The following is a 26,941-nucleotide window of genomic DNA, read 5'->3' on the forward strand; positions in this document are numbered from 1 at the left end:
GAAGCTTTAAGGAATGCCCCAGTAATCCCTTACTTCTGTGCGGGGGAAGGCAGGGGGAGTAGTATGGTGCCAGGCACCTGTTTCATTAACATCACACATCTTTTCTCTTCCCTCTCCGCAAGCTCGTTATTCAAATTTCCCCGCTGTCAGGATACATTAGCGGCTCTGCGATGCTGGCTTGTCAGCTGTGGTAATTGCTCTAGGTGCTTCCTTTATGAGGTAACCCGCGGCCCGTTTGTTCTTTCTGTTTTTTGGAAATTCCACACTTTCTTTCAGTGACTTTTGTAAACCTGGCCCAGAATGCTTCTGTTTACTGCTGAGTATGCCAAGTCATGTGTCACGGCTGGAATGGGCCTTGCCCTGTCTTCACTCGGATTCCCTAGGAAGCAGAAGGTTGGGGGCATGGGAAGGTCATTGAGGAAGAATACTGACAAATACCTCACATAGGAAGGATAATGGACCCAACTGTACCAGATCCTTCCAGAAGCCAGATTTAGGGTCGTCAGCAGGTGTTAGGTAAGCTGTAGGAAATGTCCAGTGCTTCAACTGGGCCATTAAGATTTTCGATGTTGAATTCAAGTGTTATGCAGCATAATATATTTTTCCTGAAAATGTGCCACATCTGGTTAAACATTGTGGTCTCAAATATGAACAAACCCCTTTTTTAACCACATCAAATATTGGTATGATTCTCCCTCTTAGCTGAAAATCAAACTGTGCACAACAACCACTTACTCTCCATTCTGCATTAAAAGCACTTTAAAAAACTGATGCGCTGACTAATTAGCATGAAAAATGGTCTTGGTCTTCTTTTACTGAAGTCATAAACAGATGATCATAAAAAATGTATTGTATTAAGTTGCTCAATTTAAACCATCGTAGATTTAATAACCTTGCTCACACATTGAGGAATGTGTGGGTTGGTTCTGTTTTACTAAATTAAAAGCTTAAGCCATAATAAATCAAATTTAAATTGTACTTCAAGTTATACACCATATACCAGTTTCTCGTGGTATTATATAATGGTACAATATGACCCCCTACAATAAACAACCAAGGAAGTATAGGCAATATCTACAAACTTAAAAACTATTACTGTGATTAAGGTATCTTTACTTATTAATACAACCTGTATGGGTTGTCTTTGACCAGCTTTGAAAGTCCTGGACGAAACAATTCCACAGCTCTACATGGTTTGGGCTGTTCATGTTGAGCAAAAAGCCCCTAGATCTGCCCAAGTTGTATCCTGGGGACAGGGTCTGGACCAATTACTCAATCTAAGACCAATACGAAATCAGCCAAGCTGGTCAGGGTAGAGAACAGCTAAAAGGGGCGAAACCCTAAATACTTCACCTATGTATTGTGTACCTCCTTCCGATCATGAAATTGCACACCCCGGTGGAATCTAATTTCCATCCCTTAGGAAATGAATGTCAAAGCATTCTTAGTGAAGGTTGGGGGTGCTGGGGGAGGGCCGTGTGATGACTGTAGGGAAATCTCAGGAAATGAACGCAAAGTTTGAACCGTTTTAACACGGTTTGATCAGTTTTTAATGCATTTAGTGATAACCGAGACACACTCAAGGCCAAAGTCAGGTCCATTTAAAAGATGACTTGAGGAAAGCTTGAGTAAATAAATGTAATTACAGTGGACTGTAAAGCAAACAAACAGGTCTAAATGACCATATACAACTATAGCCAGTGTCATTGAAAGTTTGATCATGCAATACAAACTAAGAAAGGTCTCTAAACAAATTAGTGAATGATGAAAAGGCTATAACACGCAAAAAAGAAACTCAACACCAAATAATACAATACAATTCATAGCAAGTTTTTAAATTTGATGAAAAAAGCTATAATTCAGAGAGATGCTCAAGCTAAAAGAGGGTCAACAACAAGGAAAATATTATACTGTAAATAAGTGCTAGGCTAACTTTTCCAAAAGAAACGTATTCCAACTGCACGCCCATTGATGTATCAAGTGTCGATTTTTGCATCAATTAATCGATAAGTGAGAGAAATTTTAATAAAATAATTGAAATACACAAGTAATAACCAAGTGTGGCTTGGTTATGATATCATAATCTTGATAAGCGCTCGACCAGTTTCAACTCCAGTTTTACAATCCATGTGAACGTTTACCCAAAATGATGATACAAAGGGTGTAAACAAGCTTGTTTTAACGTAAACCACGTTAAAACGCATTGCGTACCAAGCAGACGCTCATTTGTGGAGTAGCAAAGCAACTTACCGGGGGTCGATTCTGGGGAAACATTGTGAATTACGCGTTTCTTGCCGTTCGGGTCTCCTCCGTTGTTGTGTAAATGTTGTTTCAGAAGAGTTTGCGCCTATTGCGGCTCTCAGAAGAACATTTGGCCCTGTTTCAGCGGCGCCACGCTCGGCTCGCTTATTCCTCGTCCAAGACTCCCTTTGTTCTGCTTTATCGCGCAATATAAGATGCGCCCAGTCCTGTATCGAGTCCCTCAATACGACGCACCTCGAAATATCACAACGGCCTTCAGAGCTCTCCCGCCCTCGATGCGTTTTACTGATGAAAATACTCAAGAAATGAAGTGGACAGCGAGCTATCGTGCTCCCAGGACGCCACCCTCAACGCAGCCGCAGCTTCTTTTGTCTGCTGTTCCACTCCTCGCGCAACCCCACTCTCTCTTCATCCGCTCGTTCCTTTCGGGTCCTCAGCTGTTTTTCAATGGGACATGCGAGTTGTTTTCTTCAAGAGAAACGCATGCCCCCCCAACCTTGTGAACGGAGATGGGGTTTGGCTTGTGGTAACCAGCAAAGAGTTAAATTCTCATGTTACACTCTTTTTTAGGCTGTGGTGGGAAAAGGGATCCATAAGGCACACGATTTATCTGTTCAGTGCCACATTTGTTTGTGTGCGTGTCCAAAATACAATACATAAATAAACAGCTAGATTCTATTATTTGTTACAATACAAATAGGCGTTTTATGTCCTGTGTGATATTTTCAAAATGCACATGTTTATATTACAATTTTTGTACGATATTACCCTAGCCTACGTATTGTACTTTTATGCACAAGACTTGAAGGATTTCGGTCGCAAAATAAGGGCGCAGCTAACTGTACAATGATTGAATGAAATCTCCACGTGGGGTTTGATCCAGCTACAATCAACATTGGAGAAGGTAGCCAATCAGCGCCTAGCTCGCCCCACGTGGGCGCTCGTCGATTGGTGCGCGTCACGATTATAGAACCCCAAACGTCAATCAAGCGCTGAGAACTACCAAGAAAACCATTTAACTCTTACGGTTCCCTCACTGGAGACATTTGAATTCACTTCCTTTTGTGATGTAAAATAGTTTCTCTTTTTTATGACGTTAAATGACGTCGCATTGTTTCAGCAGGACGCACACAATGACCTGTCCGGTGGTTTAAATCGAAGGCTTATTTCCTATTTGCATTTTCTGTTTATGAAATATCTTAAGATTTGATTATTCTTGATACATTTTAAGATCTTTGATTTACACAGCACACAACACATCTCGTCTGTAAAGATAACATGCTCCAGGGAGCAATAAGCAGCACGTGACCTAAATCAAATCTCTTGTGAGTGTCGGGGCATACTACAGCTTAATATGACCGCAAAGGCATTATGACCAAGGAATTTCAATGCTAGATTTGAGTCAACACTGAATATCTTTAAATTTACTTACATAAGACAATGAGACTTATTGTCGAGCACTATTGCTACACATACAATTGTGAACCTCCTTTCAGTGTAAAGAAATGCAGGAGACATTTATTAGTATTCCAGTAGCATGACCCTTTTAGCTGGGCTCATAATTAGAGAGGCAGATATTGAAAAAGCAATTTTCCCACAGTAGAAATCACTACCTGGCAGCAGAGCGGCTGAAAAGCACAAAGAAGGGATGCGGAGGAGGAGAGAAAATAGAGGAAAGGAGGAGTGCAGAGGGATGTGGTTAAAAAGAGAGGTACAAATTTAAAATGTGATTGGGGGAGGGGCATTATTGCCATTTTTCCCATGAATTTTAATGCACAGAGCCGGTCCTGCTTCCAGCCACTGTGGTCCATACGTCTAGGAAATAGTCATAAGCAAGAGACATTATAGAGTCATGCTGCAGGATGTCTGATGATGTTTGGTGTGTATGTGAATAGAGAGAGAGAGAGAGAGAGAGAGAAAGCTTTTCCAAAGCTCAGATTTTAAATTTTTTTACAAGTGACAGTCAATATCTCCATTTATCACCTCTATTTTTCAGATCAAGCAAAAGAAAAGCTTTTGTAACAAGGTTCTATGGGAAGGTTCCATGAACGTTCGAACTGACAAAACAGAACTGATATTTTGTTTCTGCAAACTATATATATGGTTCATTCAAGAGACATTTTGCAAACTTTAATGATTAAAATGTTCAATGATCAGCCGCTATAATTTACTTTCAGAATTCAGATGGTCAACTGAATGCAAACATGACATGATCATACGCTTTGCAACCACTAAAAAGACCACCAACTATATAAGAGCTGAACTTGATATAGTTTAAAAAAATCAAAATTCATACAAGTGTAGATTTATAAAGATATTCACGTTGTTCTGGTCAATGCCACAAAAGGTGATCATAAAAACCCCTCAAAAGTGGTACATACAACCTGCACACTATTCCACGTCCACTAAAGCAATTTGATGGTTTGGTTTGAGAAACAGACCAAATGTCATCCAGCAGAGCTACAAATCTCATTTGCATGTGTACATATTTAAACTTGGCGTGCCGATATTGGTTATGAGATATATGAAAACCAAATTTTCATACACACACGTTCAAACAAGATTTGAGAATCTAAACTTTTGGGTGAAGTATTATTCCCTTAAGTATTCTCTCTCTACAGCACATGGTTTTGAAGGTGGGTTTTGTGCGCACATTCGGTTGCAAACATACCTGCACACATAAATCAAACCGACAGCAGCGTCTTATTACAGTGCTATATTTAGAGAAATCATTGCTAATTCAGTGACAGAGAGAAAATTTGTTTGCATTTGTGGTGATACTCTTGGTGTGGGCTTTAATCTTGGTTCTTGACTATTTGCGTGCATGTGTAATTGTCACAATATATGCACTTACAAGATATCGACCTTGCTAAGCAAGTACCTACCAATATAATAATATCAATTTGCCAGCCATGATGAGTAGAAGAAAGAAAATTCTCTTTGGACAAAATAATTCAATATAGATGACCAAATAGTCCACCTGAGTCAACCTGCCAGATATTTACAGAGAAGTTTTAATGAATGGATGGTATAATGAGGGTCTATGGCTTCCCAATGGATGCATGTGAGTTGCCTGGCCAGTGTGAGGGTGACTGACAGCTAGACAAGGCTATGCTGCTGTTGTGATACGTCTCTACACACACACATACACTCGAACACACCCCTCGCAGACAAGTCTCATGTCAGCGCGGAGACGGCAGGCTGATTTATTGGACTCCCCCCTTTCCCTCCCCCCATCCATCCATCCCTCCACCTCTTTCCTGTTTCCCCAGGGGGGAGAGAAGGGTAATGACCCACATCAGCAACCACACACACACACACACGCACGCGCACACACACACAACATCATTAAAGCGCCCACATTCAATATAAAACCTCAAAACACAGGGATCAGAAATTCCACTGCACCAGTTACTTCAATGGTAATTAGGAGCAACCAAAAGCTTATGATTCATAAAGGCAAAAATGATGCTTGAATTTCTCGCACAGATGCAAGAAAAAAATCTGGGAAGCCCCGTTCTGATGAGCTGGAACCATGTCAGTGTATTTGCACATACTGAGATTTATGTCTATAAATGCAGAGCTATACTTGCCTTCTTGTTTGCTGTCAGTTAATTCATTCTTTGCACACATTTATATTCAGCCACGTACTATTTTTATCAATGCATCGTAAGAACCAATTGAATGATTTTTCAAAGTGTTTATTTATATACTTTGCCGGTAAATGTAAAATTATGTTACTAAAATTACATTTCATTATATTAAGTAGCTAAAACAAGAATACATGTCAATATGGGTTCTAATCAAGGCGAAGTTCAGACTGCTCATTCACTGCAATGAAAATACACACGATGTATTACGAGCTCCCCCTGCAGTGCAACTTCAGTATTGCAAACGAGTGCGTTACAAAAATATTAAAATTCATAGAAGAGGCGGTGGTGTTATGAACATGTTGACTGTGGGCGTAATTCGCAAACCTTACGATTTGCTTTGAATTTACCAAGATATTTAGATCTTGAGCACTGGGTACAATACAACCGTGGTATCACATTTGAGTTATCCTTCACCCACTGATATCGCGCGTGTTTTATCGTGATATAGAAATGCTACTTTACATTCCGGTAATACAAAAGTAACGTAAATCCTTTAGGATTTATCTGCAGGTGTTAAATATAGTCAGAACAGCTCTATTTACGTTACTGTCATTCAAACGCAGTTGAGAGGACAAGGTTATCTTACTTCACAAATAACATACAGATGCATACTGCAAATGTATGCAAATTTAACAAAAAACGTTTTACACATAACGTGCGAAACAAGTCACACACACACACACACACACACACGCACGCACGCACGCACACACACACACACACACACACATAGGCTTTGGTTGACTATCCCCGTGGGGACAGTCCATAGGCGTAATGTTTTTATACTGTACAAACTGTATATTCTATCCCCTATCCCTAAACCTAAAGATCATAGAACACTTTTTGCATTTTTAGATTTGTAAAAAATATTGTTCTGTACAATTTATTAGCTTTTTTGCCCCTGGGGACCTCAATTTTGGTCCCCACGGTGACACGAGTCCCCATGTGTTGGTGTGTATTCAGGTTTAGGTCCCCACCGGGATATACAAACATGAATACGCACACACACACACACAGAGACAATACGACATATCTCCCGCATTAATGCACGTGGTTCTATGGTGTAATGGTTAGCACTCTGGACTTTGAATCCAGCGATCCGAGTTCAAATCTCGGTAGAACCTGCTTACTTTTTCCCGTATGTGACTATTGTAACGCAAGACGCAACGTGCACAGAGAAAACATCTCATTCAAGACAGGAATATATTTCTAAACACACTTGAGAGGACAACGTGAAGACAACAGAGTGTGCATGAGAGACAGTTTGCTGAATGTGTTTGCAATGCAAGTATACTACACAGTATAAACAGTATCTTGCCTACTGTTTATTAAAAACAGTATGTAAAACAGTTTGCAGATGGAATAACAAATGTATCAAATAGTATATGTAATGACATGTGTGACATGATCTCATATAGCTACATTAGCAGTAAATTGTATCCAGATATAATCGCGGAAATACGTGATCATGCTATGAATTAGGTTATTCTGGTATTTAATTTATAAAGAAAATCGACGTGTTGGGCATAATATATAACTTGTTACCGTAGAAAGAGTGCAAGTAGTTTGGTTGAATAGAAATTTGAACAATATGAAAGTCTATGTATATTTTATTTTGTTTCATTACAAATAGCGTGACTATTAATCTGTTATAATTCGAATTTCCACGAGGAGTCAGTATATAGCATAATATGGTAAAAGTCTTACATGGAGCTGCCAATGTAAATATACGCCATGCATTTCAAATACATTGTTAAAAATTGTTACAGAAAACATAGGAATTCAGGTAAACAATGCCGAATGCATTTTTATATTTATTTGGCTGCCTAAAGCTGTCTATTTTGTTCATGTATTATTCATTTTCCTCATCTTATTAGTATCTCAGACGTTCCCTATTTTTTACTCTCTGCAGTTTGTCTGGCAGGTGAACAGACACTGAATGTTTCAGACCTGAGCCACTGCCCAGTCCAGGTGTTTCTCCAGCTCGAAAACAACTTGTGGTTTCTTTCATCTTACAGGGCCAAACATGCTCAGCCGTGGAGTCAGTAGGGTCTCTTTTAGGTTCAAAGCTACTTTCTTTTTTACAAGAGTCTGTAGTTTTAAGCTCTAAAATTCAGGTCAACCTGAGGATAAAGGTCTACTGGGCCACTACTGGTTCAGCATGATAAAATCACATTGATATAGTCTAAATAATTACATTAAAAGAAAAATCATGTGTAGACTTCGTGTTCACTCACCTAAACCTGTCCATCATCACCTTGCAAAAGTCTTTCGCTTCAAAACCCGGACAGTAAAAATCACTATGTCTGCATTAGTAACAGACCTGGAGAGTGACCGGTCGCAAAATTTACAACCAACCAATATGTTTTGCTCATTGTGAAATAAATCCGCACAGGGCCGCAATGAACAGCAGCAACAGCGAGTGAGTATAAATACATAAACCCATCAGGCCGGTGGTGAGGATGGCCGGGAGCCAGACGTCACTGACCCCCGGGCCGAAAGAAGTGCAGCATTGTCTCTCTGGGCTTCTGGCTCTGTGCATTTAAAAATGAACGTGAGTCAGGGGGCAGATCCCTTCTGGCTTATTTACTTTTGCCAGTTTATGCCACATATGAGTCAGAGGTACTTCCACTGCCATGGCCCTGGAGGAGAAGACCTCCTCTGGTCCACAATGAGCTCTATACAGAACTACTCCTAATATTCCTGCTGACAAAACCCAGCAGACATCAGCCGAAACTGGTTTACTGGTGTTAATGGGGTTAAGCTGGTCTGCAAGTCTATCCAAGCTGGTGCTCATGTGATTTTAGCTGACAGACCAGTTTGTCACCATTGTAGAATAGGCCTATGTGAGACAGGCTATAGCTGGAAAGTTTCTGCAAATCATAGAAAATAAATCCTAATAATATTAACAATACTTAAATGTAACTTTTAATGATTATGTTTCATCTTTTAACTTTACACAGAATGTATGTAATGTGCTGATATACTGGGGATTAAGCAAACATTACAGTCTTGTCAAATCACACATAACATAACATAATATAAAATAAGATAAAACCACACCAGACCAGACTAAAAGATCCATCCTGGTTTCTCTGGTTTTGTAAACCATTGTGCAATTTAAGGTTGTGGTGACCCAAAATGTCTATAATTGAGAGTGCAAAACAACAACAGGATGAATACTGACACTTAAAAAGACCCATTGGCTAAAAATGTAACTATTGTCACACAAAATGACCTCAGAATGAGCCAATGGTAGAATAACCAACAATACACAGCTGAAAGAGGAGAAAGTTGGGAAATTTCTTTTGACATCAACCTCGATCTTGCATAAGCCGACAGGCATCAGGCCAGCTGAAACCCCACAAAATAACAACTTGCATTTGAGGTTAAAAAGAAAGTAACACCATGCAGAGTAGCAGGAAGATTTCTTGCCAAGCTTAGGAAGTTAGGAACACAAGGATAGGATGGAAGCATTGTTACTACCCTGAATAGTGGTTATCTGCTTGTTAAGCCTGACGTCACGCACCACCATATATGGAAGGTCATATTCTGTTTCCGGGTCCAAACGCTCAATTATATACAGTATATAGGCAAACAACACAAAATGCTAATATACGCTCATGGCGAGCTATAAAACTATCGGAAAACTGCGATGGCCAGTCAGCGATTTATTTTTCATAATTTATTGATGTCGGAGATTCCATGAGCCTGGTGATTGTATACTTTGAGTTAATACATGTTTCGCTTAAATATGCAATATGTGTAAACAGTGCTCATAAACAGCTGTTTAAGATGTGGCCCCGCTTTAAATGAATAGATGCTTGGACCCGAAAAAGGTTTTCCTTACGTCACCACTTAACAACCGAATAGTGCCTAGACTAGCCGGTTTTCTAAGAGTACTAAAAGATAGAAACTGGGCAGATGCATTATGGGTGGGTCGAGGATGGGCAAGGCCTGCCCAGTCAACACACCCACCGAAACACGGCACACAAATTTGTAAATAAGATGTAATTTGTACATGTAAAATTACTGAGAGGCCCATTTTAAATTAGCCTAAAACGCACCCATTTTTTTTGAAAGGCCACCACCAAACAGTAAATTCTGCTTGAATAGCCTACTGCAATGAGCGTATAAAGGCTTTAGAAAGGAAGCAGGAAGATTTAGAAATGTACCACCTCTATCATCAATATAATTTCTTAAACGACTTTATGAACTTCAAATACATTTTTTAAACTCTTCTCTAAAAAGGCCAAACTCAAGATAATTTTAGTGAGCCAAAAAGTTATTAAAAGTGCACAGTTTCCTTTGCATTCACACCTAAAGTTGAATGTACGTCTGTTTTAGCTGTAATACATTGCATCTTTGGTGTGCATTCGAAAATGTATTGTAGAATAATATATAACAGCCGTCATTTTTTCACTTTCGGGCCAAAGTTATAAAAAAAACCGGTCTGACTAACTCATTTACAGTCATAGCTAAAGCTGAAGAGATGGTCAGTCTTGGAAACTTGGCTACTGTAGTATTGGACTGGATGAAAAGTGCAAACATGTGAAAAATAAACATAGTTTGCAAACCTAAAGATCAAAAGTGCTTGACAACCACATTAGGCTGATACGTCTTATGTTGCATGTTTACATGTGGAATGAGTTCATGTTTGTTCTCGCTATATATATATATATCTATCTATATATATATATATATATACCTACATTATTTGCAAAGTAAACTTACTAGATATGCAAAGTCAACTAGATGTACTTTACAAGCATGCAAATCAAAAAGTTAAAAACTCAACTGGTTGCAGCAGGAATAACTGTAAATGTAGTGTAGATACTCAAATTGTTATAACAACAAACAAAGCAAACTATTATTACAAATATTTAATACAAATTTGAGCAAAGGCACACAACAAGTTACAAAGTAAAAAGTTCAACAAAGCCAGCTTTTTATACGTAAAATGAAAAAGAACAAAGCAAGGCTTGTAAAAGCTGTAGTGGTATCTTACGTTTACATTTTAAACACAGGGGAACAATATCCTCACTATTCTTTCATATTCTATTCTATTATTTTGCAGTCAACATTGGGTGTCAAAACCTTGTTGGAAGGAGGGTCAGATTAAGGCACATAATATAAAGAGCTTTGCTCAGGTAACTTTCCACTTTTAAAATCACATAATATGCAATTGGCTTTGTCGGATGATATGAAAAAAAATACAAGCCATTATGTTAAGATTTTGTACAGTTCAAACAAAGCTGCATGCGTATATAAATTCAGATTAAACCTGGTCCAGTAAGACTTAAAAAATCAATTGGTCCCTCAACATCTTAATCGAAATGATTTGCAGAGGATTTCAAATAACTTGATTAAATATATATACATAGAGTCTTTCTCTCACACACAAAGGAATGAAAGAGGTTGTTTTTTTCAAGGAGGACTTTTGTGAGCATGTGCACTCTAGCTCCGCCCCCTTCCGTCAGTCCAGTGGTTTGTGGGAGATGTAGTGCGGTATTTGGCCTCGTTACACTCACACAGGTCCAGGATAGTTGTAATGGTTATTGTGTTCCACCTCTCCCATGTGTAGGTTGGGTTTGCGCTCTAGAGCCTCTCTTTCGGGCGACTCTGAACTTGAGCATTGAGGTAAAGAACGAACCTTAAAGAAATCGGACACGTATCGCACCTGAAAGACAGAGAGACGATTAGGAGTGTGAATGACCTTGCTGGATACCAGTGATCCAAAAGTTACAGATTTAAAGAAAAGAAGTGCAACTTACAGTGAGAATTGCAACCAGCGCCCCCTGGAGGAGTCCAGCTAGCACGTCGCTCCAGTGATGTTTATAATCCGACACGCGGGTGTAACCCACATACACGGCGAACGCCACCAGGAAGAACTGGATGGTTGGCCGCAGGAGACGAGCCCATTTTGCATTCAGTCTAGCCTGGACGTAGAACTGCGAAAAGAGAATGATGTTATCTGATTTCTGTTTGCACTCTATGGCTGCATTGATGTCATGCTTAAAGGGACAGTTCAAAACTAAAATTCTGTCATCATTTCCTCGCCCTCGAGTTGTTCCAAATGTGTATACAGTTCTTTGTTCTGATAAACACAGAGAAAGATATTTGGAAGAATGCTTATAACCAAACAGTTCTTGGCCACCATTGACTACCATAGAAGGAAAAAATACAACGGTAGTCAAAAGTGCCCCGGAACTGTTTGCTTTCATACATTCTTCAAAATATCTTCATTTGTGTTCAACAGAACAAAGAAATTTATACAGATTTGGAACAGCTCAACTTTTTGGGTTAACTGTTCCTGTGTGCACAAAATACACCACATAACTCTTTGAAGAGGCTTCATGAGTGCATTTTTGTTTCAATCTTCAATCAATTAATGGAGAAAACAACAGCTGAAAAGAAGGGAAGACAGCAAACTGAATCCTGCACATCTGCTTAACTACTAGTCTTAACCTTACACACTATTATTGTTGCAACAGAGTTGACTAGGCTTTTATAATCTTTTTTATAAGATCTATGACAACATTGACTTATTCTGGCACTTAGGATCACACAAGCTAGTGTTTATATTATTTGGCAGACATATTAATGCCCACCCAGAGTTTCGACTGGTGTCCATGTTGGGCTTATTATCTAAATGTTTTTAACTGGATTCAATGGTGAGTCACTTTATTGGACAATAATTAACAGCAGGGCTTTAATGACATAACTTACAATGATGACAAAGACTTTATAGTCAATGAAAAGCAGATTTTGCATTACAGGAACTAAAATGGAACTTAATATGTTTAAAGGATCCGAGTGTTAGACACATGACATCAATGAAAATGACTTTTTTATGTTTACACACAATGACACTCTTATTTTACACTACAATGATACTCTTAGTAGCATTTAAATATGAATATGTTTACAATAAACAAATTCTATTACTCAGCAATGTTTGCTTCTATCAGCTTCTATCAGCTCTATCGTTTTGAAGGAATGATGCCAAACCTGTCTTGACAGTTTTCAGAGATTATATAATTATCGTAAGTTATCATAAGTCTTTAAGTCTTTCGAACTGGTTTTCCAAACACACCCTAATATCTCCCATTGGTCCGAAAAAAGCCTCATCCACAAACTCGTACCATTGGTCAAGTTAACCAATGAAAGAAAACGGATTATTGTAACACCCACCGCTAAAAACAGCATACAGTACATCCCAAAAGATGAGTGGCCTGAATAGAAGGATAACCTAGAACACAAACATTTACTATTTGAAACATACAAAAGTTCACAGTAATAAAAGCAATATTAAAAAAATGATCATAACGTTTGTCTTCAACAAGCCACAAGCAATGAGGTCGCAAAAAATATAATGTTGAAATTGTCTAACAGAACACAAACCTGGCTTCAGTGACGTCACGAGGGTCGCCAGTGCAGTTGATTATTGCCATATATCCCTTGCAGATTTTGGGAGTGCACACTGTTAAAAAATGTGGGCGTGGTCTCCCAATGGTGTACTTGGCCAAGTCTGTCAGCGATTGGCTGACGGCTCCTCCAAAAAGGAAGGTGCCCAGCACCTTATAGATGGCTGACACGTACTGATTAAAGGTGGAGTTGGAGTTAATTTTTTTGCTGTACACCAGGTACGCCTCACCTGACGATATCTAATGGGGAACAGATAGAGAAAAAGTTATTATTGTGATGCATTTTAATATAGTGCATAAGATTGTTTAAGAACTTGCAACTAAGATGCAACATTAGACTACGATGTTTTAACCATTATATAAATGCAAAAAAGTAAATGTGTTACAGTAATTTCACTACAGTAAAAGTTGTTAAGTATGATGTGAAGCAGACTGTCTTGCTGCTTTAAAATCAACATAACATGCCATTCGCAGACAATTTACTACTAAAATGTAGCATATTTCTGTGGCATTTTGTGACTGTTCATGTGAGATTGTGGAAGCAATGATGGATGCAGGACTCACAATGATAACAGTGCAGGTGATGGAAACCACAGCCAGCGTTACGTGCGTGATGGTGTCTGGCCTTAGGGGGTAACCGATGCTCTCGTCCTGGCAGTAGATGCCCCGCTCGTACGGCCGGGATGCAATGTTCATGATGACGAAGGGCAGAGAAGCTAGAGGACAGGGGAAGAGATGGCAAAATACATAAAACTGATATATAAAGTTAAAATGCTGTGTTTTATTTAACAACAGGGTCTATTTCATGCCAATATCAAAAAGAAAGAAAAGTCGCATAAATTCCATTCATAATGGTCAGTGTAGTAATGCAAAATAAAAATTTGCATTTAAATTATAAGTAAAAAATGGCATTAAATTGATCCTAAATTCATAAAATAACTTCTTAAACAAAAATGATTAAACGTAAAAAAAAATCTTAATAGTTCTATAAATAATTGCCATTGGTGAAATGAGACATGACATGATTAATAAGACATTAAAAAACATTAAGGATAAAACATTAATTTATCATAAATTCATAAAATAACTTAAACAAAAATGATACTGTAAAATATTACTGTAAATGTAAAACAGAAGTAATTGTCATTAAAATGTTCACAACGTAAAAAAAACCTTAATAGTTCTATAAATAATTGCCATCGGTGAAATGAGACATGATTAATAAGACTTTAAAAAACATTCAATACCATGACGTCTAATCTAACAAAATGTCATATTAAGTCAAAATACAACCCTGCCCTAGACAAAAAAAGAAACACTGTCTATAAGGTACGAAAATTTATAGCAATTCATTTCCACTTAGGCAGAATAAGCGTTTCCATGAAATCCAGACACAATTTTCAGCAGAACCTGGCAGACCACCAGAGATTTTAATCTGAATTGCGAAATGGAAATAGATTTATCCCACTGACAGAAGTAATCTGACCACGCAATCTTAACCCGAAACACATTGTGAGCCATATCGTAAACATGCCCGTACACACCCACAACCCAGACGTCCATGCCGCAACTACTTAGTGGGTTGACTGATGTGGTTGTAGATGCGAATACCTAAATGCAGCCAGTGTGATCCTTTAATGAATGGAAAATGTCCCTGGGATTTTCGGAAACATTACAAAATCACTCATCAGTGATCATGTGGACTATGCATGATTCTACTTCCAGTGGATAAAGTGAGAGAAGTCTGTGTTCTAGGCCTTGATGTAGTCCAACTAACAGACGGGGTGATGTTAAATATATACATTATGACAGTCAGACGATGTTAAATATAATTTGAGCGTTTTTGTTACTTCAAAGAGGCTTGCCCATCATCCCACACACATCCAGCGTTTTTTTTTTATTATTATTTATGGACAGGTCTATCACAAATCTAACTCTGAGCTCAATATGAGGGAACTGCTTTCACCAAAGTTGGGTTAAATGTTTACAAGTGGCTTTTTTAATATATTATTCTATGAGGGAGACAGAAATATACATGCAACAAATCTGTCCCCATAAACTAAATGTCTCATTGCAAGTTTCAAGGCAATAATAATATAACCTCTGTTCTAATAAATATTTTTATAGAGGACCTTTAATACAAAAACAAAACGCATTAAATAAACTAATATTGACAAAGTAACTGTTATAATTTCCTTTGAAACCTTAATGTAATGATTGTGTAAATATGGTGTTCCTGCACCTCAATTGGTAGTGCAAATGTAATGGGTTCGATACCCAGGGAACAAGTATATTTATAAAATGTAGAGCTTAAAGGCATAGTTCACCCAAAAATGAATATTCTGTCATCATTTACTCACTCTCTTGTCATTTCAAACCTGTATGACTTTCTTTCTTCTGCAGAACACAAAAGAAGACAGGTTTGACAGGACAAGAGGGTGAGTAAATGATGACAGAATTTTCATTTTTGGGTGAACCATAACTTTAAGGTTCTAAAAAGTAAGCAAACAGTTCTTGGCCACCATTGACTGCCGGTAGGAAAAAAATCTTTATAAATGTCTTATTTCTGTTGAACACGAAAGACGATATTTTGAAGAAGTAGGAAAGCAAACAGTTCTGGGGCACCACTGACTACCATTGTCATTTTTGCTACTATGGTAGTCAATGGTGGCCAAGAACTGTTTGGTTACAAGCATTCTTCCAAATATCTTTACAGATTTGGAACAACTCGAGGGTGAGTAAATGATGACAGAATATTTATTTTCGAGTGAACTGTCCCTTTAAATGCACTGTGAGTGGCTAAATGCATAAATGTTAATATGAAAAAAACTATACTATACTACTATAATGGGTTATGTAGACAACAAAGACTAATAGTCAAAACAAGATCATGAAAAGATCTTAAGACCTAAAAAGGCTCTTTGTATTTTAAAACAACAGAACAATGGTGTGTGAAGTGACACTATTTCCACAAACTGTGGTCTGGACAGTGATGAGGATGCATTGAAACACATCATACAATGACAAACTTTGAAGCAGACATCCTATTTAAAAAAGTACTCATGTCCCCTTGACCCATAAACAATATTATGCTGTATATAATTTTTTTTAAAAATCACAAATTATGAACAGTTTCATTCACAATGATTCACAGTTATGCTCAAAAGTCAAAGACAAGGGTCAAAACCTAATATCAGAGAAGCCTTAAGCCCATTGCACATTGAGTCCGAAATTTGCGTCCGAAATTTCCGCACGTTAAAAAATAAATACGACCTCACTTTGTCAATCACATTTACACAATGCCTCCGATATTTTCGTCCGTCATAAAAAAATTCGGACCGGGTTCGATTTTATGTGTTTTTCGCATCCGTAGCAAGCATTTTGAGTGGCCTTTTATAACAATTCAGAGACACCGTACAATCAAGAGCCAAATACGAAAAACGCATACGAAAATTTCGGACTGTATGTGCAAAGACCTTTATATCTATAATGTCCAATTTTACTTACAGGGAGGGTTAAAACAATATAACATTATTAGTGATAAAGTGGTATTAAAACTATGATTACTGATATTGTGTTAATACTACACTTATGATATTACTGTAAATAATTCAGTGCTACTAGCTTGACGTGGTTTGTACGTTTAACACTTTTCCTTAAAGGAATAGTTCACCCAAAAATTGAGACTCACCCTCAAGTTGTTCCAAACCTGTATAAATTTCAATTTTTTCTGTTGGACACAAAGAAAAGTATCTGGAAGAATGTGCGTAACCAAACAGTTCTGGGGGCACTATCGACTACCACAGTAGGAAAAATGACTACTAAGTGAAAACTGCCCCAGAATTGTTTGGTTTCCTACATTCTTCAAAATATCTTCTGTTGTGTTGAATAAAACAAAGATATTTTTATAGGTTTGAAACAACTTGAGCATGAGTAAATGACAGAATTTTCATTTTTGGGTGAACTGTTCACAAAGAAAAATTAAACACCAACTTTACACTCAAAAACAACAGTAATTACTGGCTCTCATCAGTCAAATATTCCTCTTGAAATATTTTCCATGTGTACTTCAGGGAATTCAGGCAGTGCTAACAACGTAAACTACATAAAACTGGTCAACATGGAAGAGCGTCAAAAAGCTTAAGTTCAAAGCCTGACTTGGCAGGTGTGAGCTTGGCAGGGGTTTAATTGCACAAGGAAACGGGACTGCAGGAAGAGAGATGGAGCGTCAGATGCTAGCAGAGCGTCGACAAAATCACAATTCACACCCAACACGTCATAATATCGGGTTTGCTGCCAGACGTCATTTTCCAACCATGAACCCCGAGTGAATTAGTTTCATTTGAAGGAACAGGAAGTGAAATTTCCTGTCAGAGATTAAGGGACCCTTATTTAGCATGGGCTCTTTTACTAGTCTAAAGACTGCTCTTTCTTCGTACTACTTAAGAAAAAGCAATGTACTAACTTTTTAGAGAGTAACCACGAACTCCTAAAGCGTAAAACCAAATGCAAAGACATTTTGACATGCCAAGGGAACAGCAACAAAACAGCATGGAGACTAAAGCAAGCTGACAAGGATACATTGGTTCTGTTCGGAATAGCAAAAAAAGTTCAATTCTTTCAGAGATTAAAGGTCCAGTGTATGAAATGTAGCGGCATCTAGTGGTGAGGTTCGAATTGCAACCAACAGCTCACTCCACCCCTCTGTTTTGAAGCGCTATGGTGTCTGACACAGGACAAAGATGTCATGACGTTTTAGCTTTTTTGCAAAAGGAGATAACGTATTTATGAAACATGCTCTGTAGAGCAGTTTGTCTGTTTAGGGCTACTTCCATGGCGAATTCCATGTAAGGGCCCCCACTGTGTATGTAGATAGAAATAGCTCATTCTAAGGTAATAAAAACATACACCTCTGAAGACATAGTTACGTATATTATATTGCAATTCTCTTAATAGATCCTCTTTAAACCTTACACTTTGCACCTTTAACTATGCCACCCATGTGACAATATTGTCATATGACAAACATGGCGCTTTTCCACTGCATAGTACTGCACGGTACCACCTCGGTTGAGGTTCCAAGCGCACTGTACCGATACCAAAATGTGACGTGTTTACACACAGATCACTGATTGGACAGAGAGAATCATTACCAGCGTCATTGGATTTGCAACACAAGAATACGCATTTTAATACGTAATATTAGCATTTCGTTATATGCTTTGTGACTGTAATATAGAGATTGAGACCCTTTACGCAATGCTAAATGCAAGATTAGTTTACCCTTGTATGCCCTTGAGCAAACCAAATGATCGTTGTCTGCTCCTTGCTGTAAGATTATGCTCCATTACTCCTGTGTTGAGCGTTTGTTTGTGTCGCGTTTACGATGATGCTATACGGCAGTAGAGGCGGCGCAACTATGACGATAAGTTTACAATCCCACCCACTTTGAAGCGATACTAAACTGCAGTGGAAAAGCAACCTGAGGCTGAGCCGAAGTGAAGTGAGCTGTACCGAGCCGAGTCGTACTAAACCTGACGGTACCATGCAGTGTAAAAGCGCCATTAGTATGTTACACAGTACCTCACTATTTTTTAGCAGGTGGCATACAGGGGCAGTTTCCCGGACAGGGCTTAAGCCTAGTCCCTTACTTAATTTAAATGTTTGAGGTGTCTTAATCGAAAACAACTTGCACTGACATATCTTAAAATATATCAGTGTGATTGTTTTGTCCCAAGATGCCCACACCAGTAATGTTTCTTTGTAACATGTTTTTAAAAATGCCTAGTCCTGGTTTAGGCTAATCCCTGACCGGGAAACCTCCCCACTGTGTATAGTATTTAGTACACAAGCAAGTTTTTTCATGCCAAATGTTTGATGTTGAAATGTTGAGGGACTGGAGATTTACACCCTTTGCCGTTTTACCAGCTCTTGCAGTCTCCACCTCTTCATTCACATTTTCCTGCATGTTGTGCGCATCCTACCCCTCCTTCACAAATGCTATAAATACAGAGGGCAGAAATAAAGTGTTGCTTTATTTAGTCTTAACTGATGTGTAGTTACGTGGATGTTTGGCAATCGGAGTAAATGTTCGAAGTTTGAAACAGTCACTCTCTCTCTCTCTCTCTCTCTCTCTCTCTATCGCTTGAGGAATGCTAAAGACATTACTCAACAAATGCAACGGATTTATTCAGAGCTTATATCAACATAAATTAAATTAAATATAAATAGTTATATTATTAGACACTAGCCATACACAAACCGGAAGTTAACTGGGGGTCAGGCACGTGCGTGTCCGATGAAACTGTCTAGTAGGATAGACGGTAGCTTAGCTGTTAGCGTAGCTTTTCCACAGGAACTACTTTCTTCAGCAAGCAGATGTGTGGCATGACGATTTTTTGTGTCACTTTAGTTTGCAATGAGCTTTCCAGCCGAGCGAATTGAGGTGATAATCGAGCAATTTCCAACAAGAACGCTTTCATATGTGGCATTGAGAACCCCTACAGTCAAAAAAATGATTATTCAGTTTCTACACAGAAGACCTTGTGATTATTTACCACGCTGTTTATCAGAGTGTTATATGAATTATTCTCATAATTGAGATTCTTATACTTTTGAGTGAGATAAAATCAGCTTTTTATGGTTCTGACTACACCGCAGATTGAGGAGTGTCCTGTTTGCTTAGTCCCAGTTTTGCCCTTTAACCTAAAAGGGGTTTAGCATCTTTCATCACACACACACACACACACACACACACACACACACACACACACACACACACACACACACACACACACACACACACACACACACACACACACACGCGCACGCACACACACAGTTTTTATTCACTTGATCCAAACTGGCTTCATTTCAAGAACAACTAATTCAAGAAGACAAAACCCATACTTCAACATTCCTATTCAACCAGAAAACGAGACGTTCTTGATGCTTGTGGGTTTTTTAGGAGGTCCGTCTTAAGTGTTTCAAAAATACAGCCCTGCCGCCCCTTAAGTGTGATTTTTCAGGGCGGTCTGTCTCGACTGTAGTTTGGCAAGGCCATCTGACTCATTTGGAAGCTATGTGCTGAACGCACAACCTCGACAGGAGAGTCTGCAATCCTACTTCAAACCGTAACGCCCTCCTTTTCCTCTATGCTTTCAATGAATGTTCTCCATATTCTATCCAGCCTATCCCTCCACCTCCCCACGCTAATGCTAGCGTGTGACTAGCAATTTATAACACCGTGTAGGAAACAAGTCGACTGGCTGTCTGCTAGCTCACGTTTAGCCAACGTGTCTCACAAAAAAAATGTTTTTGCGATTGAGTGTAACGGATTCATCATCTTAATAGTTTCATAATGCAGCCAATTTGTGAACAATTTTGTCGATGTTGCAATTGCATCTCGTGCAAACCTTTCTGAACAAGTTGTACCACGACTTGTAACATAATGAATGGGGGTTCATACAGCCTTTATTCTAACTAGTACAACCCTCTTGTATTTCATCACTAGGTTGAATCCAAATATGTGGCAATGTTTGTGGGGTATTTCGCAATGCTGCGAAACTAAAATTCTGTAATTATATAGCGACACTTTCAAGCAAAAGACGAGGGCATCGCATTTTTTGTTTTCATCGGCTTATAACGTTATAGGCTACATTTTCATCAAGTTTATTGTAGCTTTATGGTTGATCAAGTTTTTCTGTCAGTTGTACAAAATATCATATCTTATAAAACATGAAGTGCTATGCACAGGCTAATAAAGAAAGTATTATGGGTACAGGCTGCTGCTAAACCAAGATACTCTGCCCCCACTTCTCAAACATAATAAAATAAGGACAAATGTTTTATATGTATAAAGTTTGTGTAAATTAAATATAATGCTGTACATATTCAGACAACAAGTTCTTTATTTACGCTTGCAAACAAGTAAAGACAGTGAAAATGTGCGTGGGAGTTACTGACAGATTGAGGATCTAATGGAGATACAATTGTTCTTTTTTTGTACTTTTCATTGGCTACATATTTGCAAAACCCATAGACACACCTGAGAAGTGACTAACAGTAAATATTTATAAAAACTAAGTAAATAAAATATGGAGACACAAGGTTACCAAGGTATACACTCTCAAAAAGGATGTGTTAAATATTAACGCATTTTTGTGTTATGGAATTTTAACACATTATATGTTTTTAACACATTACGAGTCATTTTGATAGGATTTTTATGTATTTAACACAAAGGGACAACACAAGGTTAAAGGTAACACAAAATGTCTTGTCCTTAACTAGACACAAAGATGAGATTGTATATTTTAGCACAACAGAGTGTACATGTTTTGACAGCGACAATAGATTATTGCATATCTTCTTTAATAAAATTAACAAATTTTAACAATACAGGTCCCAGATCTCCAAAACTACTCTTCTGTAAGCACATTCGGTGACTCAACTGTAATGCACTTACTCATAAATACTCACTAAACAAAACTAGTAGAAATGTGTGTAGACTTGATAAAACACTTCCGTGCATCAAACTGCAATAAGTGATTATTCCACAAACTTTACTGAAAAAAGCAGAACATAAGAGTTCAGCTCACAGATATAGTTTATTTGCTACTAAGCACCACAAACAAAACATTGAATCATTCAGAGATTTCATGTTTGACTCAACCCTTTCTTTGTCTGGCACAAATCACATGAAATCTCATGATCATGAGGACGGCTGAAACAGTGGAAATACTGTCGTTATTCCAGCGTGCAACCATGTGAATGCCCAACAAAACATTAAAAAGATCTGGAAAGTCCTTCAGTTTTGGGCCAAAAGCTTGTGTTTATATTCAACACAGTATCTCAGAGCTCAATGTCACTTTTACTAATAGCAAAAATGCTGATCTTACTGTATAACTTTGCTTTATCAGTACAGAGGCTGGATTTCAGTTTTAATACTTCACTTACAATTTTTTTTTAAGTGAAGGTATTTAACTTGAGGTATGTAGGCCTGGTTTCACAAACAAGGCTTAAGGCTAGTCCCAGACTAAAATGAATGTGTGACCTGTCTTACCTCAATACAACATGCCCAGAAACATCTTAAAATAAACCAGTGCTATTGTTTTATCTCAAGATGCACGCCAGTAATGTATTTTTCTAAGGTATTTTTATAAAAGCCACATAAATATTTTAATTCAACTAAGGCTTATTCCTGTCTTAAACTAAGCCGTGTCTGTGCAACCGGCCAGTAAAGTCTTAAAAAATGCCTACCCTACCAGCACGCAGGGAGCAGTAAAATACAAGCTGAGCTAAACCGACAGCCAGACCGGGCTTGAGCGGAGGGAAAGTTTACTTAGACAGGGGAAAAAGAGAGCAGAGGGTGGGGGCATGGATTGAATGTCAAACGCAGGGCTGGGAAAAGGATGTAACAGGCCAGAAACGCTTACAGAGTTTCTCCAGTAGCTGAACTCAACTGGACTTTGGGAATTTCTGTTGATACAAAAGCAATCGGAGAAGCTGATATTTATTTTACAAGACTGAATAATTCAGTAAATGCTGAAATTAACATGAACTAAAATTAATAAATGCTGTTTAAGTATTGTTCTTGTAGTATTGTTAATGTCAACAACCTTAATACAACCTCAAAACAACGTCTTTGTGTCCAAATACAAGGTTCATAATAGAAGTAGGGCTGCACGATAATTTATCGCGATACCACCAAATCCTATTGAAATCAAGCTGGCTGCGATATGCAATGTGTCGATATTTTTTTAATGCGTGGCTTGTCCGTGAAGCACGTCTCTGGGATCAGTAGAAATGCTGCTCGATCTAAAAGCAGTGCGAGTTTGAGTCGCTTATAATGTGCATTTGAAAAAGCAACACCTGTCAAACATGATCATTATAAATATACTTTATTATCATAAAAATACCTGATGAGGCTTGAGTAACAGTGATAAAAAGATGTCCATAGGCATTTCCTAGATTCTAGACAGTTATGGCCTTCTTCTGCAGTGCGTATTTGGAGTTTCCGCACAAGAGCGCCCTCTGGCTTTCGGATGCAGCAGCATTTACCCGTACTTCACTCAAAAGCTGTGCATAAATCACGTGATATTTATCGTCGGTTTATCGCGACAGCCCTTTTATTATAATATATATATATATATATATATATGTATGTGTGTGTGTGTATTAGTATTTATAGACACATAAAAATTTGTCACCTGCAGATTGTCACACATGCTTATTAATGGAGAAACATTTGGTTTTTAGACAGGCCAATTTTGTCTGTCTCTGCTATAATAAAAGGAGCATTATAAACATCTAGTTCGAAGCTGTGAAGGTGAAAGATCTCGCCTGGAGCAAGATCTCTAACGTTCAAAGGTTAGACAAAAGACACAACAGAGACTTCAAAGGGCAGGTGCAGTCACCTCATCGCGCTGACGTCATAACCCGGTGACCTCATGCCGTTGAGGAAAACAGGCAAAAACACACCAGCTATGGTGTGCAATCACGTTAGCAATAAAGCATGTACAATCTTTCCTTAAAGGTTAAATGACAAGATACGATTATACCAGGAGGTTTATGGTTGCCTTGGTGCAGAACCATGAATAACACCATGAATGCAAGAGGAGGAACATTTCTGAGCTGCCAAAGACTGCGGGAAATACTGACAGGCTTGGATCCCATTTCCATAAACAAATACTCGACTTCCTGAATGTGTGCATGTGTCCGGCAAAATAAGGGTCAAGAAGTGAAGACAAAATGCAACTTTTCTCTTTTTCCATGAGTAAACAGTCCAAATAAACATATAAACATGGAAACTTTCCAAGGACCCCTGCTGTTACACTCTTAATCTGATTATAAACATGTCTAATGTCAACCTATGCATCTATATAATATATAATGAAATAACAAACATACAAGTATGACTGAAAGTCCAGATGTTTTGGGAGAGAGCGTGTCGGAATTGTTTACGGCAGTTTGGTGCGAAGCCAAAGCAGTTTTGCAAGGCTGTGTCCTTATGCAAGGTTGTGGAGAAAAAGTAAGATATACTCGTGAAAATGAAATAAAAGAATTACCTTATTGCTTGGTTTTGTAGTTGACATAAAACTCTTGCGGTGTCTTGATATACTTCATATAAAACTACATTTACTTTATTTTTACACGACAGGACTTTAAACTACATGAGATAACACGTTACTGCAAAAACAACGTACTTTCCTTTGCACACATATATTTAATCTATATATTCCTTTTAAATAATGAGGTAATATACGTGCTTTTTGTCAGCTTCCCTGTTATATAAGATGCTGTTAGAATAAATCATATTTGTGCACTGGAAAAAGAAATCAACTGCAAACAATCAATAACTTGACCAAACAGCTTTATATTCAATGCGAATTAGAGAACAGAAGTGCTTAAGATAATATATATCTAAATTCACATTAAATGTAAACTCGCTTACCTACGACCACACACAACACGTCCACCACGACGAAGATTTTCCTTTTCCTCAAATCCGTCATAATGTCTTCAACTCGAACCCAAGTTAAAACTAAAAAGTCACTTCATTTATTTGTGAATGTCAAAGATAATCCACTTGGAAAAGCGCAAACAAACTCAACGCAACCAGTATTGCGAGTTCTTCCGGCTCCGCTTTTACCTGCCCTGGATGCGCACTTCACTTCATAGGTGTCGATTAAGCATGCGACTTTATGTGGCTATATTTTAAAGAGTGCCGTCAGTCCCCGCATCTTGCTTTTGTGAAAACCTGCTGGGAAAACTCCTCCGGTTGATATTTGAGGACGAATCCGCTCCTTTTCCCCCCTAAAAAACACGCCACTGTGTCTCGCTCGCCTCCACACCTTGAGCTGATAGCGTGTGTGGGTCTTGTCTGCGCAAACGCGTTGCGTGGCAAAATCGCAGCCTTCTGCACTTTGAACTGGAAAGCAGGGCATTGAACTCGGGAATGACACACGTTCAGGTTACATTATTTAATATCTCTAAACATGATCATTTATTTTTACTACACTAAAGACATTTATTTTATATTTAATATTTAAATGACAATTAAATATATACATACATTAATACATACATCTATGTACTTATAAAAAAGTAAAAAACGAGTATCGGACTGAGAAGGCCATTTAAATTTCGTTTTAAATCTAATTTCTGTTTTAACTTTTGATTGTAAGAAGGGAGTGAAATGGCACGTGAAATGATAAACAGGCTTGACATTTGTATGTAAATCTGCCCCCTAGTGGACACTGCCGTCTAATAACGTGTACAAAGCACACACAAACTAATTACGTTGCAGATTAATTGAATGTGTGTATTTACAAAAACAATTTCAGATTAGTTAAACAAAATGGCGTATAGGCAAGGCATCACTCACAATTAACGTCTAAATTAAATCTTAATTATGGTTTAATAAATTAAATTAATAAATAAGAATTCATCTCAACTGAGAAACAAATCATTTTAAAATTGTTGACAATACTAAATAGCCTATTAAACACTCTACACGTATCTGAACCGCCTAATGATACAATTACAAATGTCAACAGCAGAAGAAAATATTTCTCCTTCACTATAAAGACCTGTAAATAATATACGTAAGTCATCTTAATGGTACAGACGTAGCACTTCATAAGATAACATTAATATTGACTATAAATAAGCAAAGCATTTACTGTAGCTGCTTGTATTTATTTAGGTTGACAGTGTTAAAGCAACCCTATCTTTGGCTCATTTTCTGACCTCACAGTCACAGAATAGTTCACATTTATCCTCACACCCTGCGAGTCAACACCCACAGAAGCTAATATATGCACTGCAGGTCTACTCACATCCATATTCTCCTGCAGCCTGTGCTCATTTTTGATGGCCAGACTGCATGTTATTTTTAAATTAAAAGATGAGAACTGGTTTCTGGTTTATTTTCTGTGTAACAACAAGAATTGGAGCGTTCTTATATTTTCTATCTTATGCAAAATTTTATATATAACTTGAATAACTTTTTGCCAACTCATTTTTTTTCATATTTTGCAACTCACTGTACACTACTATAGTTTAGTGCATGCGGACAGTTGCCAGGGCATTTTGGTTGCTGTGGTGTTCAAGATGGTTTCTTATGGCCCATGTTAAAATATTCTGGTTCCTAGATTTTCCTTTTGAAAGGGAAGCAATTTTTTGTCTCCAGACAAAAATAAGTCACTCAGAAAAATAAATATTACATCTCTTATACAAAAAAATCTTAATCAAAGGGTTAGTTTATTTTAAGAACAGCTTTTAAAATACTAATAAAAATGCTTTTAAATAATTGATTTTTAATGAATGTGGAAAATAGCAGTAGAATATTTTTTATATAGAATATATATTAACAGTAAAAAAAATATTATAAATAGTTAAATAAAGTTTTTTGACTAAAGATCCATGTGTTATTGGCCAATCTGAGCCCTTGCAATTAACACCAATTTTTTCAGTTAAACTCCATTACACAGAAGACTAAGAATTGCCTAGATGTAATGGCAAGAATTTAGAAAACGAATACACAATATCAAAGTACTGATTGTGGAAAACATTATTCAAAAAAAGAAATATTAA

The 26,941-nt window shown here is 37.8% G+C and overlaps 2 protein-coding genes and 1 non-coding gene across 9 annotated transcripts in view; 1 reads left to right on the top strand and 2 right to left on the bottom strand.

Annotated features, from left to right (window-relative positions):
- Positions 1 to 2,735, bottom strand: part of tle2a (TLE family member 2, transcriptional corepressor a) — a 30,927-nt gene extending 28,192 nt beyond the window's left edge. For all 7 annotated transcript variants that reach the window (XM_057325673.1, XM_057325671.1, XM_057325669.1 and 4 more), the window contains exon 1: positions 2,251 to 2,735. In XM_057325673.1, coding sequence (XP_057181656.1) covers positions 2,251 to 2,274 — 24 coding nt within the window. In that variant the 5' untranslated portion in view covers positions 2,275 to 2,735. The remainder of the gene's footprint in view (positions 1 to 2,250) is intronic.
- Positions 2,736 to 6,967: 4,232 nt separating this feature from the next.
- trnaq-uug (transfer RNA glutamine (anticodon UUG)) lies at positions 6,968 to 7,039 on the top strand. The gene has a single exon. It is a non-coding gene; the product is annotated as a tRNA-Gln (tRNA).
- Positions 7,040 to 10,783: 3,744 nt separating this feature from the next.
- On the bottom strand, positions 10,784 to 25,239 carry plpp2b (phospholipid phosphatase 2b). Its single transcript, XM_057326471.1, has 6 exons — positions 24,798 to 25,239; positions 13,907 to 14,058; positions 13,320 to 13,582; positions 13,110 to 13,167; positions 11,690 to 11,866; positions 10,784 to 11,595 (listed from the first exon to the last, which is right to left on the bottom strand). The coding sequence occupies exons 1-6, from the start codon at positions 24,856 to 24,858 to the stop codon at positions 11,443 to 11,445; spliced, it is 864 nt and encodes a 287-aa protein (XP_057182454.1). The 5' UTR covers positions 24,859 to 25,239; the 3' UTR covers positions 10,784 to 11,442.
- Positions 25,240 to 26,941: the final 1,702 nt, after the last annotated feature.

The sequence above is a fragment of the Triplophysa rosa genome, linkage group LG25 (assembly GCF_024868665.1).
Source record: "Triplophysa rosa linkage group LG25, Trosa_1v2, whole genome shotgun sequence".
In the NCBI taxonomy this organism is placed as follows: domain Eukaryota; kingdom Metazoa; phylum Chordata; class Actinopteri; order Cypriniformes; family Nemacheilidae; genus Triplophysa; species Triplophysa rosa.

Bases quoted from the DNA above. Each gene is read 5' to 3' on its own strand.
- plpp2b (XM_057326471.1), bottom strand. From the start codon at position 24,858: ATGACGGATTTGAGGAAAAGGAAAATCTTCGTCGTGGTGGACGTGTTG. The intron at 14,059-24,797 runs GTAAGCGAGTTT...CCTGTCCTCTAG, and splicing joins CGTGTTGTGTGTGGTCGTAG to CTTCTCTGCCCTTCGTCATC. The intron at 13,168-13,319 runs GTTTGTGTTCTG...TTTGTGTTCTAG, and splicing joins CGTGACGTCACTGAAGCCAG to GTTATCCTTCTATTCAGGCC.